The following is a 15,230-nucleotide window of genomic DNA, read 5'->3' as shown; positions in this document are numbered from 1 at the left end:
GTAAAGTGAAAACCAACAAAATTATTTGCAACTATATATAACTATATACAAGAAAAAAATATGGAAATATATAACTATATATATAAGTAAAGTTTTTTTTTTGAAATATGCAACTAGATACACACTTTTTGGTTTAGTGATTCCTAAAAAATCGACATCTTCGTTCGACATTTTTAGACATGTCTGAAATAAGGAGAGAAAAGCCAATTAAAGAACCAACAATAACACAAGAAGGTAACCTCTCCTTTATAAAAATATTTACAATAATGTAACTTCTACCATCTAAAAAGTGTGTAATATATATACAAGTAAAAATGTTGAAAATATAAAATATATGTTAAAAAAAGATGTTCTTAAAATCATGCAGTTTCATCAAACTCAAGCTCAAACAGTGCTGTTTGAATTTTAAGCTTAGCAATTTTTTTCTTTCGAGCTGCTAATTTTCTTAACGTTGGCGCAATACTTTTGGCAAAAAGCATATCTTCGTCGTCTTCTGCATCGTTTGGAAGTAGGGCAGCCCTAGTCGTTGAATTTATGTCCTCCAATGTTTTTAAAAATTGAACGTCCATTTCAGTTGCAGCTTGTACGCGGGATCTTTTATTACTCTGACTTTGTCGTGGCTTCTTTGGAATAGGTTCAATAGTGCTACTAGTACTATCCAAGTTTTTTTCTTTATGATTTTCCGAAAGGCTTTAACTAGGGCTCATCATGTCATGCCATGTCTCTTTATTCATGACTTTGTCTTGTACGAACTGCAACTGTGAGAAATATTTACATTTCGGCAATGTATGTGCTGCTGCACCAGATCGTGTCAATTCAGCCATACGACCAAGATTATTAAGTTTTTCTTGTGAGCTTTCAAAAGTACGTCTCTCTGTCATCTTGATATTTTCTTAAACTTGTTATGAAAAGGAATTGCACCAAAATTTAGGTCACTGGAAGGATTACGCAAGGTTTAAATTTTTCTTGAATTTCACTGGCCGACAAGCTTGAGGGAAAAAATACGCGCTGAAAAAGTTGAATGAGTTTAACTTTTTGGGAGAAGCTCGGAAGCATCTTTTTACGTCGGGTCAACGGTCATTCTACTTCATTGCGCATGCTTGTGGGAAAAGCTCGGAAAATGCAGTCGTATGGAAACCTACCTTAACACTACTAACAGATTTGCTGACACAAAGAAGCAGCAGTGCTGTGTTCCGTCCGTGTAAATTAAAATGCATCTAGCTATGGCGCCTACAGAGTATTACAAACACTTCCAAAACCAATGATGGTAGTGTGAAACTCTATCGGGTTGAACTAAGCAAGCAATTAAATCGATGCAAACTTGGCGTTTAAAATGAACAAGAACAAGATATTCTTCTACTTATTTCATGATAGTTCGTGTATCGTTTTTATATTTCGTGCAATCCGCAACAAAACTTGTTTCTGACCAGACAATGTGGGGAAGTACAGCTCGTACAATAGCTTTAAAGTCTTATTTTTTGCCCTCCGTCTTTACAAATTCCTATTTCCCGCCTTTGTTCTTTCAAAATTCTTATTTTCCACTCTCATTTTTTTAAATTCACCTTAACATATGCAGAAATAAGAAACTTCCTTTCTACTGTTTTGAAACCAAAAGAGCCCACAGGACTTTGTAACGAGTGTAAAATAATTTGCGGTTTATCAAAATGACGCCTACGCCTACAATTACATCTTTTCAATCGAAGCATAGTTTTACAAATACTTTACTAGTTTTCCACAAACACGTGGTTAGGGAGGTGTGTTATCATTTTAATTTTAGCAATTTGACGAAAATAACATGTTTATCTCTTCCTGGATTAATCATTATAGTTTTAAATCGATATTTTTCTGTTTGATTACCCTAAACTTCTCTAAGACAGTATATAAAGGGTAAAGGATTTAGAATTCGTCAGTGAAAAAGCAGAACACTGCGCTGATAATATCAGAGTAGTAAACAAGGTATGTAACCCTCTGTATATTTATATTAAGAGCGCATGACAGTATCTCGTTGTTTTTTTTCGTAGTAATAAACTATTTTTCTTTGTGTTCCTGTTGAATTTTAGGACAATTTTTTTGCATCGGACACTTCCTATCACAAGATGAATGATTATAAATTATCCATTTTAACGCACTTTGTTTCCATTCTTAGATGAAGTTAATTCACTTGGTGCTGCTTTTCGGATTCGTTGCCGTTCTATGCGCAGGTAGATTTCAGATTTTTTGTGTTTTAGCTTGATTTTCTATAAAATAGTTAATACAAAGCTTTCGCAGTAAGGATTAAAGGTTAACAAACAGGCTAATTTTGTAGAGCAAAAAATAACAGTTCAAGAAGATGCTGTTGATGATACTTCCGAATTAGACCCTTCAGAAGACGAAGAAAAAGAGGATTTCACCGAAGGGAATGACCATGATGAAGTCGAAGACAGTGACCCAGAAGAAATAAACGATGGTTTGTATTGCTTTTAATATTCAGTTTCTCTAACATCTTAGTGCTTTATGGAAAAAAAACCTTTTACCTATTTACTTTTTGTGCAGAAGACGAAGAAGATAATGATATTGAAAAGAGCGACAGCGCTGTCGAAGAAAAATATGGCGAGGAACAAGGTAAAACTGGTCTTTCCCGTAGCACGTTTAGAACTTGGATCTTTATATAAATATTTAATTTAATGCTCTTTAAGATCCCGCGGCCTGGTTTTCACGCCGCCGACGAAGAAGATCTTCCCGCCGACAAAGATATTCTCGCCGACGTAGATAATATGGCCGACGAAGAAGATCTTCCCGCCGACGACGACGACTTTATTATCCACGACGAATCATCAGGAGCTCATTTCCAGGAAAATGAACACATTCTTTTGATTATATTTTACCAATAGGGTTTTAGCTTTTGTTATTGTTATGTTCCTACAACCGAACAAACAGATACAGCTAAATACTGATCTTTTCAAACTGAAGTTAATACAGAGCACAGAATTTAGTTCGCTCATTATGTCATTGTTTGACATTTTTATAAAAAAAACTCATTTTAAACCATTTAATGGCGCATGTGCCAGAACATAATATTACATGTTTTTGCGAAGCACAAAAAAACTATATTTCTGATTGAACAGCGCGTCTCTTGTTTTCTGGGATGTGATAATGGCCAATCATTTCTATTTTCGTCTGGAGTCGGCCTAAATATTAAATGTAATTCCATTCTGTTAGAATGCATCGTTCTATATTGAGACAGACTTTTTAAAAGTGGGTTATCCCTCGTTCTTGATAACTTCCATTGTGAAAATAAGTTTTGTGTTATGTCGTTTTAATGTTCAAATTCTCTTCGTAATTTAACACTGAAAACATAGGTGTTTTTTTTGGCATCACTATTAAGTTTTCTCATTTTTAAATAAAAAACCGTTTAACGACATTTTTAATAATCCATGTTTGTGTAGGCTCGAACTACAACATAAAGCTACGCGTTATGATAAAGCCTAAGGAAATGTTTTAAAGTTTTTTTATGTTTTGTTGGTGGCAGTTTTTTTATGTCTCGGAGTTGAGTTAACAAATAGCAATATTGGTAGGAAAAATAATAAATATCGAACTCTAATTTCTCGTTACCTACTACATCGCATTTTATTTAAAATAAGTACTGTTGCAAAATGTTCTTTATATCAAAGTTTGACACGCTGAGTTTGTATCCCCACTGGGCGCTTATTTCCTCATTTGTTGTTTTTATTTAATTGATAAGTTAGCTAAATAAAAATTACCCTGCAATATCATTTTCTAAACATATCTTAATGTTAGAGGAACACAGTAAGTTCGGGGTCGATGAAATAGTCTACCAGTCCCTGGAACCAAAACCTTCTGAGAAAATATTCGCTGTCTTTTGTTGCGCATTGCATTCAAAGTCAATTTCAAAGCAACATATCGTCTAACAATATCAGCGTAGCGCACAAAAGAAAACTTACTTCTCAACAGTCTATAGTAAAGTACAAGATTCTCATAGAAGACGACTTAAGTGGGACATTTCAGTTTCCCCATCGTTCCTAGTTTCATACGTGTCGAGCCTGGCCGCATCGCGCTACGCTATAAAAGTTGATAAGCCATAACAACGCAAAGAAATTGTCTATGAAGGCTTTGATTTGTAGTATGGTGGTTTACACGATAAACTTCGGGAACAAATTTTGTCTCGTTTTTGGCGCAATGCCATATGTCGTTGTGTTGTTCAGAAAGACAAATCGGGAAATGAATACGAAGTTTATCGCGAGATTTTCAATGTTGGCGCTCAAACCCGAAGCTGAAAAAGACAACACACCTTCGAAGGTCAAAAGTTCGGGGGTCTGAAAAGTATTGCCCCGAAATTCTGGCGCGAGTGCTTCAAAATGGTGGAGATAGCCAGGAAAAATGATTATATACTCACTAATCAAGTGAAATACTTTTTTTATTATAAACTCATGAGATGCAAATCAATATAGTAAAGATATACATACTCTAAACTTCACTCCCGTTGAAGAACACATTTACTGCTATACCGCAAAATCACAAGAGTGATACAACATGAAAATCGTGAGATGAAAATCAATATAGTAAAGATATACTATGTGTATATATATGTATATATGTTCTTTAAAACAGAAGTAAAATAACTCCTGTTTTGAAGAACACATTTGTTGCTATACCGCAAAATCACAAGAGTTATAAACTACATCTCAAAAAATCGAATAAAGTAAACAAAATATAAAAGTATAAAGTATCTGTTTATGCTTGTCTATTCAATGCATTACTTGAAACCAACACAGTGCGATCAAATAGTATTTTAAGCCCAACTTTCGACAGCATATCATACACAACTTGATTCTGGTCACCTGGAATCGGCATTGCAACTTTGGTGTAAAAATCTTCAACACTATTCCAAAACAATGTGATTGTTTCAGGCTTGTTTTCAACCAAGAACATTGCTGATAAAGTAAAATTTATCTTCGCATTCTTTTTTAATGTAGATAATTGACAATGCTCACATATGAGCTCGGAAAATGCAGTCGTATGGAAACCTACCTTAACACTACTAACAGATTTGCTTACACAAAGAAACAGCAGCGCTGTGTTCCGTCCGTGTAAATTAAAATGCATCTAGCTATGGCGCCTACAGAGTATTACAAACACTTCCAAAACCAATGATGGTAGTGTGAAACTCTATCGGGTTGAACTAAGCAAGCAATTAAATCGATGCAAACTTGGCGTTTAAAATAAACAAGAACAAGATATTCTTCTACTTATTTCATGATAGTTCGTATATCGTTTTTATATTTCGTGCAATCCGCAACAAAACTTGCTTCTGACCAGACAATGTGGGGAAGTACAGCTCGTACAATAGCTTTAAAGTCTTATTTTTTGCCCTCCGTCTTTACAAATTCCTATTTCCCGCCTTTGTTCTTTCAAAATTCTTATTTTCCACTCTCATTTTTTTAAATTCACCTTAAAATATGCAGAAATAAGAAACTTCCTTTCTACTGTTTTGAAACCAAAAGAGCCCACAGGACTTTGTAACGAGTGTAAAATAATTGGCGGTTTATCAAAATGACGCCTACGCCTACAATTACATCTTTTCAATCGAAGCATAATTTTACAAATACTTTACTAGTTTTCCACAAACACGTGGTTAGGGAGGTGTATTATCATTTTAATTTTAGCAATTTGACGAAAAATAACATGTGTATCTCCCCCTGGATTAATCATTATAGTTTTAATCGATATTTTTCTGTTTAATTACCCTAAACTTCTCTAAGACAGTATATAAAGGGTAAAGGATTTAGAATTCGTCAGTGAAAAAGCAGAACACTGCGCTGATAATATCAGAGTAGTAAACAAGGTACGTAATCCTCTGTATATTTATACTAGCCATAGTTACCACTAATGCGCCCCAAATTACTAATAACGATTTCAAACATTCAAATTTAGAACGGGATTTAAAATTAAAATGGAAAATGGTGGACGTTTGAAATCTATAAAAACTGCAGTGTTAGAACTTATTATTTTCGTTATTTTCACATTTGGCTAAGGCTGTATCTATAAAGTTAGATCTTGATTAAATATATGTACACTTTAAACGCCTCTAGCCTTCTTGTTGTGTAATTTCACGTAATCATTGCTTTTGATTTTTGGTTAAAATTCGTTCAAAAGACTTACGCATACATTTTTGACTTATCAAATCTCCAAAAATTCTTGTGCTGTAATAACAAATTGTGTCTGAAAGCTATTCTGCTGAAACATTTTCCGCCAAATATGACGAATATGATAGAAATGCAGTACGGAATTGCATAGAGGCTTGTGAATAAGCTTATTCCCCAGGGGAAAATTTTTAAATAAGAAGCCCTGCGACTTGAAGATTTCCGTCATTAGCCTAAAAGATTCTGAAATTTGAAGTAGACTTTAAAACGGAGAACAATGGGGTATATAAACACATCATAAGTATCCTAATTCTCAATTATTATTGTAATTAACGTAAAATACAACTTGATAAATAAAAAATAATTTTTTTTTTACATATATATAGTATATATTCTAAAACAATAGTTAAAACTTTAACTGGATTTTTTTATAACTGATCTCGAAAATTCCAGGATGCAGGATTGCTATGTATGAACTTCACGATTCGAATATATATAATAACTTCTGAACAATTTCAATTTCAATGAATTATTACTCTGTTAAGTTACCAATAAAATCCTTAAAAATTTCTCTCGTTAAAGATTTTTCGAAAATGCTGATGGTGCATGGTTTCATAACAAATGATCTGAAAAAGAAAGTATATTTAAAATTGAGAAAGAAGAATAAAATTTTACCAGAACTGAATTAATACTAGGTTGTTTAATTATTGTCTACTTATCTGATTTAAAGTTAGAATTTATTAAAAAGATACAAATCAATGCCATGTGATACACAAAAGGTATACTATATAAATAAAAATATATATATAAATTTAGTCAAGCTGGCTTTGATATCATTGTTAAACAAGTATAATATTAAGCAGGCGATACAAGATTTTAAAACCTGTGGACAATACAGGACTTATTTTGTTGAAATCGATTTATTGAATTTTACAAATTTGATTGTTTATTATCGAGGAAATTGATTGGTCATTGTTTTCGAATTGAATTGAACAAGTTGATACAAAAAAGGGTAGACACTCAATTAATAAATTTGTCAGATTTGATAAATCAACAACATCATTTATAATTTCAAGAAAAAACATAAAAAAGGGAAGAAAACAAAGAAACCTGTAACATACTGCGGGTAGCGTCTAGTTGTACTGCAAGGGCTAACTATGTTATGTTATTGGTTAATTTATCAGTTCAACTTGACTGTTCCGTGCAATGAACAACAATATTTTTTCATGATTCAACAAATATCTTTTTATATATATTCTTGCGGTCGGATTCGTGTCAACCAATCACGGGCAGCCATTATGAAATGGGGTACAAATGCCGTAATTAATGTTTTTGTGGTGAAATCTTCATAAATACAATACTGGATTTTTCAAGGAATTTTTTTTTTAGTCAAATCTTTAATATGTTTTAGATACTGCTTAATTTTTGCCATTTTGCGACATTTTAACGACGTTTTACTTGTAAATTCTGTTTAAGTAAGGTTGCTACTTTGAAGGTTTGACCGTGAAAAGTCCACTTTGTTCTCCATCGGATAGCAACGAAGGAGAACATTCTGACCGCAAGAATACATGATAGCAGCCTCACAAAGGTTCCTTTAGAAGTTATTTTACTCACCCAAAACGCCTATACTTTTTACGGTGTATGTGGCTTATCAGCACCCTTGTTGATAAAATTACACAGGGCAGGATAAAAGTTTTTTGTTGCTTCTGAAAAAAGGGACTCTAATGAAAGCACTATTTTGTGCAGTTCTAGCTTGATAGCTGTAGTACAAGTGAGAGTAGTTTTACGACTATTAACTTATAAAATGCAAGAATTTAAAAATAAGTATTTAGCTCCCTAGCTACATCATTAAAGCTATTACGACAAGCCAGACCATCGGGAAGGGAAGACCAACAAAATGCAAGCAGTTTTAGTCATGGCCATACACGGAATTTTCTGTTCTTGATTGACTTTAAATTGTGATGCATTTATAAATTGCGGCCTTTGGATCAACGCCATAAACCGTTCCGAGTTTAATTTCATATAAAATATAAGTAATCCTTCTACTTACTGTTAACAAGTTTCGAAACAACTTGGACAAAGAAAAACCAACCTTTTCTTGAAGATAAATTCACGTGGGCTGCAGTGACATTTAAGCATATTAAACGAGACAATACTACAAAGCTTTAAATTAACATAACAAAAGAATCTCGATTAATATTTTTTATGGCAGTCAAATCTTCAGAGACAACAAAGAAACCGAGACAAGATAAGTTTTGCTCGATCAGTGTTATTTTTGTCTCGATGGTACCAAACACACAGGTTGTGTTATATCAAACCTAGGTTGGATGTTCGAGCCGAAGTTCCCCCGCGAAGTTGAGAGTAAGAAAAAAACTTCTCCCATACATAAAACAAACACTATATACCCGCGGTCCACTAAATGTGCGCCCCTTCGGCGGGGCGCAATTAAGAGCGCATGACAATATCTCGTTGTTTTTTTTTGTAGTAATAAACTATTTTTCTTTGTGTTCCTGTTGAATTTTGTGACAATTTTTTTGCATCGCACACTTCCTATCACAAGATGAATGATTATAAATTATCCATTTTAACGCACTTTGTTTCCATTCTTAGATGAAGTTAATTCACTTGGTGCTGCTTTTCGGATTCGTTGCCGTTCTATGCGCAGGTAGATTTCAGATTTTTTGTGTTTTAGCTTGATTTTCTATAAAATAGCTAATACAAAGCTTTCGCATTAAGGATTAAAGGTTAACAAACAGGCTAATTTTGTAGAGCAAAAAATAAAAGTTCAAGAAGATGCTGTTGATGATACTTCCGAATTTGACCCTTCAGAAGACGAAGAAAAAGAGGATTTCACCGAAGGGAATGACCATGATGAAGTCGAAGACAGTGACCCAGAAGAAATAAACGATGGTTTGTATTGCTTTTAATATTCAGTTTCTCTAACATCTTAGTGCTTTATGGAAAAAAAACCTTTTACCTATTTACTTTTTGTGCAGAAGACGAAGAAGGAAATGATATTGAAAAGAGCGACAGCGCTGTCGAAGAAAAAGATGGCGAGGAACAAGGTAAAACTGGTCTTTCCCGTAGCACGTTTAGAACTTAGATCTTTATATAAATATTTAATTTAATGCTCTTTAAGATCCCGCGGCCTGGTTTTCACGCCGCCGACGAAGAAGATCTTCTCGCCGACGAAGATCTTCCCGCCGACGAAGATATTCTCGCCGACGTAGATAATATGGCCGACGAAGAAGATCTTCCCGCCGACGACGACGATTTTATTATCCACGACGAATCATCAGGAGCCCATTTCCAGGAAAATAAACACAAACATTTCTTTTGATTATATTTTACCAATAGGGTTTTAGCTTTTGTTATTGTTATGTTCCTATAACCGAACAAACAGATACAGCTAAATACTGATCTTTTCATACTGATGTTAATACAGAGCACAGAATTTAGTTCGCTCATTATGTCATTGTTTGACATTTTAAACCATTTAATGGCGCATATGCCAGAACATAATATTACATGTTTTGCGAAGCACAAAAAAACTATATTTCTGAGGGAATAGCGCGTCTCTTGTTTTCCGGGATGTGATAATGGCCAATCATTTCTATTTTCGTCTGGAGTCGGCTTAAATATTAAATGTAATTCCATTCTGTTAGAATGCATCGTTCTATATTGAGACAGACTTTTTAAAAGTGGGTTATCCCTCGTTCTTGATAACTTCCATTGTGAAGATAAGTTTTGGTGTTATGTCGTTTTAATGTTCAAATTCTCTTCGTAATTTAACACTGAAAACATAGGTGATTTTTTGGCATCACCGTTTCACGACAATTTGAATAATCCATGTTTGTGTAGGCTCGAACTACAACAAAGCTAAGCGTTATGATGAAGCCTAAGAAATTGTTTTAAAGTTTTTTTATGTTTTGTTGGTGGCAGTTTTTTTATGTCTCGGAGTTGAGTTAACAAATAGCAATATTGGTAGGAAAAATAATAAATGTCGAACTCTAATTTCTCGTTACCTACTACATCGCATTTTATTTAAAATAAGTACTGTTGCAAAATGTTCTTTATATCAAAGTTTGACACACTGAGTGTGTATCCCCACTGGGCGCTTATTTCCTCATTTGTTGTTTTTATTTAATTGATAAGTTAGCTAAATAAAAATTACCCTGCAATATCATTTTCTAAACATATCTTAATGTTGGTTTTAAGAATAGTGTCGTAAAATGTTTTTCCTTACAATGGAACTGTTATTCCATTGCTCGGGGTTTTTGCTGGTATCTGAGAAAATTTAGAAAGCAAAATGTCGACTTTTTTAATAAATAAGCAAGTAATAAAATATCTCCCTTGTTTTCCCTTAATTCACTCAGGAAATTAGTTTCTAAGGCTAAAAGTTTTAAAAGTTCTTGGAAGGCGGTTGTGGATGGATTGGCTAGATTATTATTTCTAAACTATGATAAGTTAGTCATACAAGATAAAGCAGCATGCAAAAAATTAATAAGCCTGACAAATATTGCTTTCAGTACTGCCGTCTGTACTAAACCTGACTTCAATCAGAAAATAATTAACGGTGTTTGCAAGGTACAAACTTGGAGATACAAACAACACCACATCTTCACTTTTTTGTTATCATCAAGCGACGCTTTATACAAAAACAAGAAGGCTTGCGTCTATAACCATCTGTGTGCAAATGTTTCGGATAAGTAGGACTTTCGCTAAATGGGACAAATTTTCCCGGTCCCTAGCCTATCCATGGACCATTTCTCTGCGTTTTCAGTCTATCAAAGCGTGGTACGGGCCGGGCGTAACATAAGGAACTGAGAACGACAAAAACGCCGCATTATGGACTCGGAGGATTTCTAATCTGCGCATGCTCCGTAGTTTTGAGATTTGACAGATTTCGTACCCAAATATCTACGAAAGTTAATAGACCCAGAGGAACACAGTAAGTTCCGGGTCGATGAAATAGGCTACCGGTCCCTGGAACCAAAACTGAGAAAATATTCGCTGTCTTTTGTTGCGCATTGCATTCAAAGTCAATTTCAAAGCAACATATCGTCTAACAATATCAGCGTAGCGCACAAAAGAAAACTTACTTCTCAACAGTCTATAGTAAAGTACAAGATTCTCATAGAAGACGACTTAAGTGGGACATTTCAGTTTCCCCATCGTTCCTAGTTTCATACGTGTCGAGCCTGGCCGCATCGCGCTACGCTATAAAAGTTGATAAGCCATAACAACGCAGAGAAATTGTCTATGAAGGCTCTGATTTGTAGTATGGTGGTTTACACGATAAACTTCGGGAACAAATTTTGTCTCGTTTTTGGCGCAATGCCATATGTCGTTCTGTTGTTCAGAAAGACAAATCGGGAAATGAATACGAAGTTTATCGCGAGATTTTCAATGTTGGCGCTCAAACCCGAAGCTGAATAAGACAACACACCTTCGAAGGTCAAAAGTTCGGGGGTCTGAAAAGTATTGCCCCGAAATTCTGGCGCGAGTGCTTCAAAATGGTGGAGATAGCCAGGAAAAATGATTATATACTCACTAATCAAGTGAAATACTTTTTTTATTATAAACACATGAGATGCAAATCAATATAGTAAAGATATACATACTCTAAACTTCACTCCCGTTGAAGAACACATTTACTGCTATACCGCAAAATCACAAGAGTGATACAACATGAAAATCGTGAGATGAAAATCAATATAGTAAAGATATACTATGTGTATATATATGTATATATGTTCTTTAAAACAGAAGTAAAATAACTCCTGTTTTGAAGAACACATTTGTTGCTATACCGCAAAATCACAAGAGTTATAAACTACATCTCAAAAAATCGAATAAAGTAAACAAAATATAAAAGTATAAAGTATCTGTTTATGCTTGTCTATTCAATGCATTACTTGAAACCAACACAGTGCGATCAAATAGTATTTTAAGCCCAACTTTCGACAGCATATCATACACAACTTGATTCTGGTCACCTGGAATCGGCATTGCAACTTTGGTGTAAAAATCTTCAACACTATTCCAAAACAATGTGATTGTTTCAGGCTTGTTTTCAACCAAGAACATTGCTGATAAAGTAAAATTTATCTTCGCATTCTTTTTTAATGTAGATAATTGACAATGCTCACATATGAGCTCGGAAAATGCAGTCGTATGGAAACCTAACTTAACACTACTAACAGATTTGCTTACACAAAGAAACAGCAGTGCTGTGTTCCGTCCGTGTAAATTAAAATGCATCTAGCTATGGCGCCTACAGAATATTACAAACACTTCCAAAACCAATGATGGTGGTGTGAAACTCTATCGGGTTGAACTAAGCAAGCAATTAAATCGATGCAAACTTGGCGTTTAAAATAAACAAGAACAAGATATTCTTCTACTTATTTCATGATAGTTCGTGTATCGTTTTTATATTTCGTGCAATCCGCAACAAAACTTGTTTCTGACCAGACAATGTGGGGAAGTACAGCTCGTACAATAGCTTTAAAGTCTTATTTCTTGCCCTCCGTCTCTACAAATTCCTATTTCCCGCCTTTGTTCTTTCAAAATTCTTATTTTCCACTCTCATTTTTTTAAATTCACCTTAAAATATGCAGAAATAAGAAACTTCCTTTCTACTGTTTTGAAACCAAAAGAGCCCACAGGACTTTGTAACGAGTGTAAAATAATTTGCGGTTTATCAAAATGACGCCTACGCCTACAATTACATCTTTTCAATCGAAGCATAGTTTTACAAATACTTTACTAGTTTTGCACAAACACGGGGTTAGGGAGGTGTGTTATCATTTTAATTTTAGCAATTTGACGAAAAATAACATGTTTATCTCCCCCTGGATTAATCATTATAGTTTTAAATCGATATTTTTCTGTTTAATTACCCTAAACTTCTCTAAGACAGTATGTAAAGGATAAAGGATTTAGAATTCGTCAGTGAAACAGCAGAACACTGCGCTGATAATATCAGAGTAGTAAACAAGGTATGTAACCCTCTGTATATTTATATTAAGAGCGCATGACAGTATCTCGTTGTTTTTTTTCGTATTAATAAACTATTTTTCTTTGCGTTCCTGTTGAATTTTGCGACAATTTTTTTGCATCGCACACTTCCTATCACAAGATGAATGATTATAAATTATCCATTTTAACGCACTTTGTTTCCATTCTTAGATGAAGTTAATTCACTTGGTGCTGCTTTTTGGATTCGTTGCCGTTCTATGCGCAGGTAGATTTCAGATTTTTTGTGTTTTAGCTTGATTTTCTTTAAAGTAGTTAATACAAAGCTTTCGCAATAAGGATTATAGGTTAACAAACAGGCTAATTTTGTAGAGCAAAAAATAAAAGTTCAAGAAGATGCTGTTGATGATACTTCCGAATTAGACCATTCAGAAGACGAAGAAAAAGAGGATTTCACCGAAAGGAATGACCATGAAGTCGAAGACAGTGACCCAGAAGAAATAAACGATGGTTTGTATTGCTTTTAATATTCAGTTTCTCTAACATCTTAGTGCTTTATGGAAAAAAAACCTTTTACCTATTTACTTTTTGTGCAGAAGACGAAGAAGGAAATGATATTAAAAAGAGCGACAGCGCTGTCGAAGAAAAAGATGGCGAGGAACAAGGTAAAACTGGTCTTTCCCGTAGCACGTTTAGAACTTAGATCTTTATATAAATATTTAATTTAATGCTCTTTAAGATCCCGCGGCCTGGTTTTCACGCCGCCGACGAAGAAGATCTTCCCGCCGACGAAGATATTCTCGCCGACGTAGATAATATGGCCGACGAAGAAGATCTTCCCGCCGACGACGATGATTTTATTATCCACGACGAATCATCAGGAGCCCATTTCCAGGAAAATAAACACATTCTTTTGATTATATTTTACCAATAGGGTTTTAGCTTTTGTTATTTTTATGTTCCTATAACCGAGCAAACAGATACAGCTAAATACTGATCTTTTCATACTGAAGTTAATACAGAGCACAGAATTTAGTTCGCTCATTATGTCATTGTTTGACATTTTTATAAAAAAAACTCATTTTAAACCATTTAATGGCGCATGTGCCAGAACATAATATTACATGTTTTGCGAAGCACAAAAAAACTATATTTCTGAGGGAATAGCGCGTCTCTTGTTTTCCGGGATGTGATAATGGCCAATCATTTCTATTTTCGTGTGGAGTCGGCTTAAATATTAAATGTAATTCCATTCTGTTAGAATGCATCGTTCTATATTGAGACAGACTTTTTAAAAGTGGGTTATCCCTCGTTCTTCATAACTTCCATTGTGAAAATAAGTTTTGTGTTATGTCGTTTTAATGTTCAAATTCTCTTCGTAATTTAACACTGAAAATATAGGTGTTTTTTTGGCATCACTATTAAGTTTTCTCATTTTTAAATAAAAAACCGTTTAACGACATTTTTAATAATCCATGTTTGTGTAGGCTCGAACTACAACATAAAGCTACGCGTTATGATGAAGCCTAAGAAAAGGTTTAAAGTCTTTTTATGTTTGTTGGTGGCAGTTTTCGGAGTTGAGTTAACAAATAGCAATATTGGTAGGAAAAATAATAAATGTCGAACTCTAATTTCTCGTTACCTACTACCTCGCATTTTATTTAAAATAAGTACTGTTGCAAAATGTTCTTTACATCAAAGTTTGACACACTGAGTGTATATCCCCACTGGGCGCTTATTTCCTCATTTGTTGTTTTTATTTAATTGATAAGTTAGCTAAATAAAAATTACCCTGCAATACCATTTTCTAAACATATCTTAATGTTGGTTTTAAGAATAGTGTCGTAAAATGTTTTTCCTTACAATGGAACTGTTATTCCATTCCTTCGGGCTTTTTGCTGGTATCTGAGAAAATTTAGAAAGCAAAATGTCGACTTTTTTAATAAATAAGCAAGTAATAAAATATCTCCCTTGTTTTCCCTTAATTCACTCAGGAAATTAGTTTCTAAGGCTAAAAGTTTTAAAAGTTCTTGGAAGGCGGTTGTGGATGGATTGGCTAGATTATTATTTCTAAACTATGATAAGTTAGTCATACAAGATAAAGCAGCA

The 15,230-nt window shown here is 34.1% G+C and overlaps 3 protein-coding genes and 1 long non-coding RNA gene across 5 annotated transcripts; 3 read left to right on the top strand and 1 right to left on the bottom strand.

The window, feature by feature from the left end:
- The first annotated feature begins 1,831 nt into the window (after positions 1-1,831).
- On the top strand, positions 1,832-2,927 carry LOC130628882 (acidic leucine-rich nuclear phosphoprotein 32 family member B-like). Of its 2 annotated transcripts, none has more exons than XM_057441922.1 (5): positions 1,832-1,956; positions 2,147-2,201; positions 2,357-2,446; positions 2,533-2,601; positions 2,676-2,927. In XM_057441922.1, exons 2-5 carry the CDS (start codon positions 2,147-2,149, stop codon positions 2,750-2,752), a joined length of 291 nt encoding a protein of 96 aa, XP_057297905.1. In that variant the 5' UTR covers positions 1,832-1,956; the 3' UTR covers positions 2,753-2,927. The 2 variants fall into 2 exon arrangements, with proteins under 2 accessions (XP_057297905.1, XP_057297904.1); XM_057441921.1 differs by having other exon boundaries at positions 2,306-2,446.
- Positions 2,928-5,253: 2,326 nt separating this feature from the next.
- Positions 5,254-9,554, top strand: LOC130628660 (YTH domain-containing protein 1-like). Its single transcript, XM_057441644.1, has 6 exons — positions 5,254-5,354; positions 5,773-5,842; positions 8,751-8,805; positions 8,910-9,050; positions 9,137-9,205; positions 9,280-9,554. The coding sequence occupies exons 1-6, from the start codon at positions 5,254-5,256 to the stop codon at positions 9,372-9,374; spliced, it is 531 nt and encodes a 176-aa protein (XP_057297627.1). The 3' UTR covers positions 9,375-9,554.
- Positions 6,443-8,736, bottom strand: LOC130629078 (uncharacterized). Its single transcript, XR_008981905.1, has 2 exons — positions 8,191-8,736; positions 6,443-6,766 (listed from the first exon to the last, which is right to left on the bottom strand). It is a non-coding gene; the product is annotated as an uncharacterized LOC130629078 (long non-coding RNA).
- Positions 9,555-13,054: 3,500 nt separating the features above from the next.
- Positions 13,055-14,285, top strand: LOC130629084 (acidic leucine-rich nuclear phosphoprotein 32 family member B-like). The gene is made up of 5 exons (XM_057442180.1): positions 13,055-13,144; positions 13,335-13,389; positions 13,494-13,631; positions 13,718-13,786; positions 13,861-14,285. The coding sequence occupies exons 2-5, from the start codon at positions 13,335-13,337 to the stop codon at positions 13,935-13,937; spliced, it is 339 nt and encodes a 112-aa protein (XP_057298163.1). The 5' UTR covers positions 13,055-13,144; the 3' UTR covers positions 13,938-14,285.
- Positions 14,286-15,230: the final 945 nt, after the last annotated feature.

This window comes from Hydractinia symbiolongicarpus, chromosome 15, assembly GCF_029227915.1.
Source record: "Hydractinia symbiolongicarpus strain clone_291-10 chromosome 15, HSymV2.1, whole genome shotgun sequence".
Classification (NCBI taxonomy): Eukaryota; Metazoa; Cnidaria; class Hydrozoa; order Anthoathecata; family Hydractiniidae; genus Hydractinia; species Hydractinia symbiolongicarpus.
Note: the sequence above shows the minus strand (reverse complement) of the source record. Positions and strands in the feature narration are given on the sequence as shown.

Coding starts and splice junctions, on each gene's coding strand:
- LOC130629084 (XM_057442180.1), top strand. CDS start 13,335: ATGAAGTTAATTCACTTGGTGCTGCTTTTTGGATTCGTTGCCGTTCTA. Junction 13,632..13,717: donor CCCAGAAGAAATAAACGATG/GTTTGTATTGCT, acceptor CTTTTTGTGCAG/AAGACGAAGAAGGAAATGAT. Junction 13,787..13,860: donor AAAAGATGGCGAGGAACAAG/GTAAAACTGGTC, acceptor ATGCTCTTTAAG/ATCCCGCGGCCTGGTTTTCA.
- LOC130628882 (XM_057441921.1), top strand. CDS start 2,147: ATGAAGTTAATTCACTTGGTGCTGCTTTTCGGATTCGTTGCCGTTCTA. Junction 2,202..2,305: donor CGTTGCCGTTCTATGCGCAG/GTAGATTTCAGA, acceptor CTAATTTTGTAG/AGCAAAAAATAACAGTTCAA. Junction 2,447..2,532: donor CCCAGAAGAAATAAACGATG/GTTTGTATTGCT, acceptor CTTTTTGTGCAG/AAGACGAAGAAGATAATGAT.
- LOC130628660 (XM_057441644.1), top strand. CDS start 5,254: ATGATAGTTCGTATATCGTTTTTATATTTCGTGCAATCCGCAACAAAA. Junction 5,843..8,750: donor ATATCAGAGTAGTAAACAAG/GTACGTAATCCT, acceptor TTCCATTCTTAG/ATGAAGTTAATTCACTTGGT. Junction 8,806..8,909: donor CGTTGCCGTTCTATGCGCAG/GTAGATTTCAGA, acceptor CTAATTTTGTAG/AGCAAAAAATAAAAGTTCAA.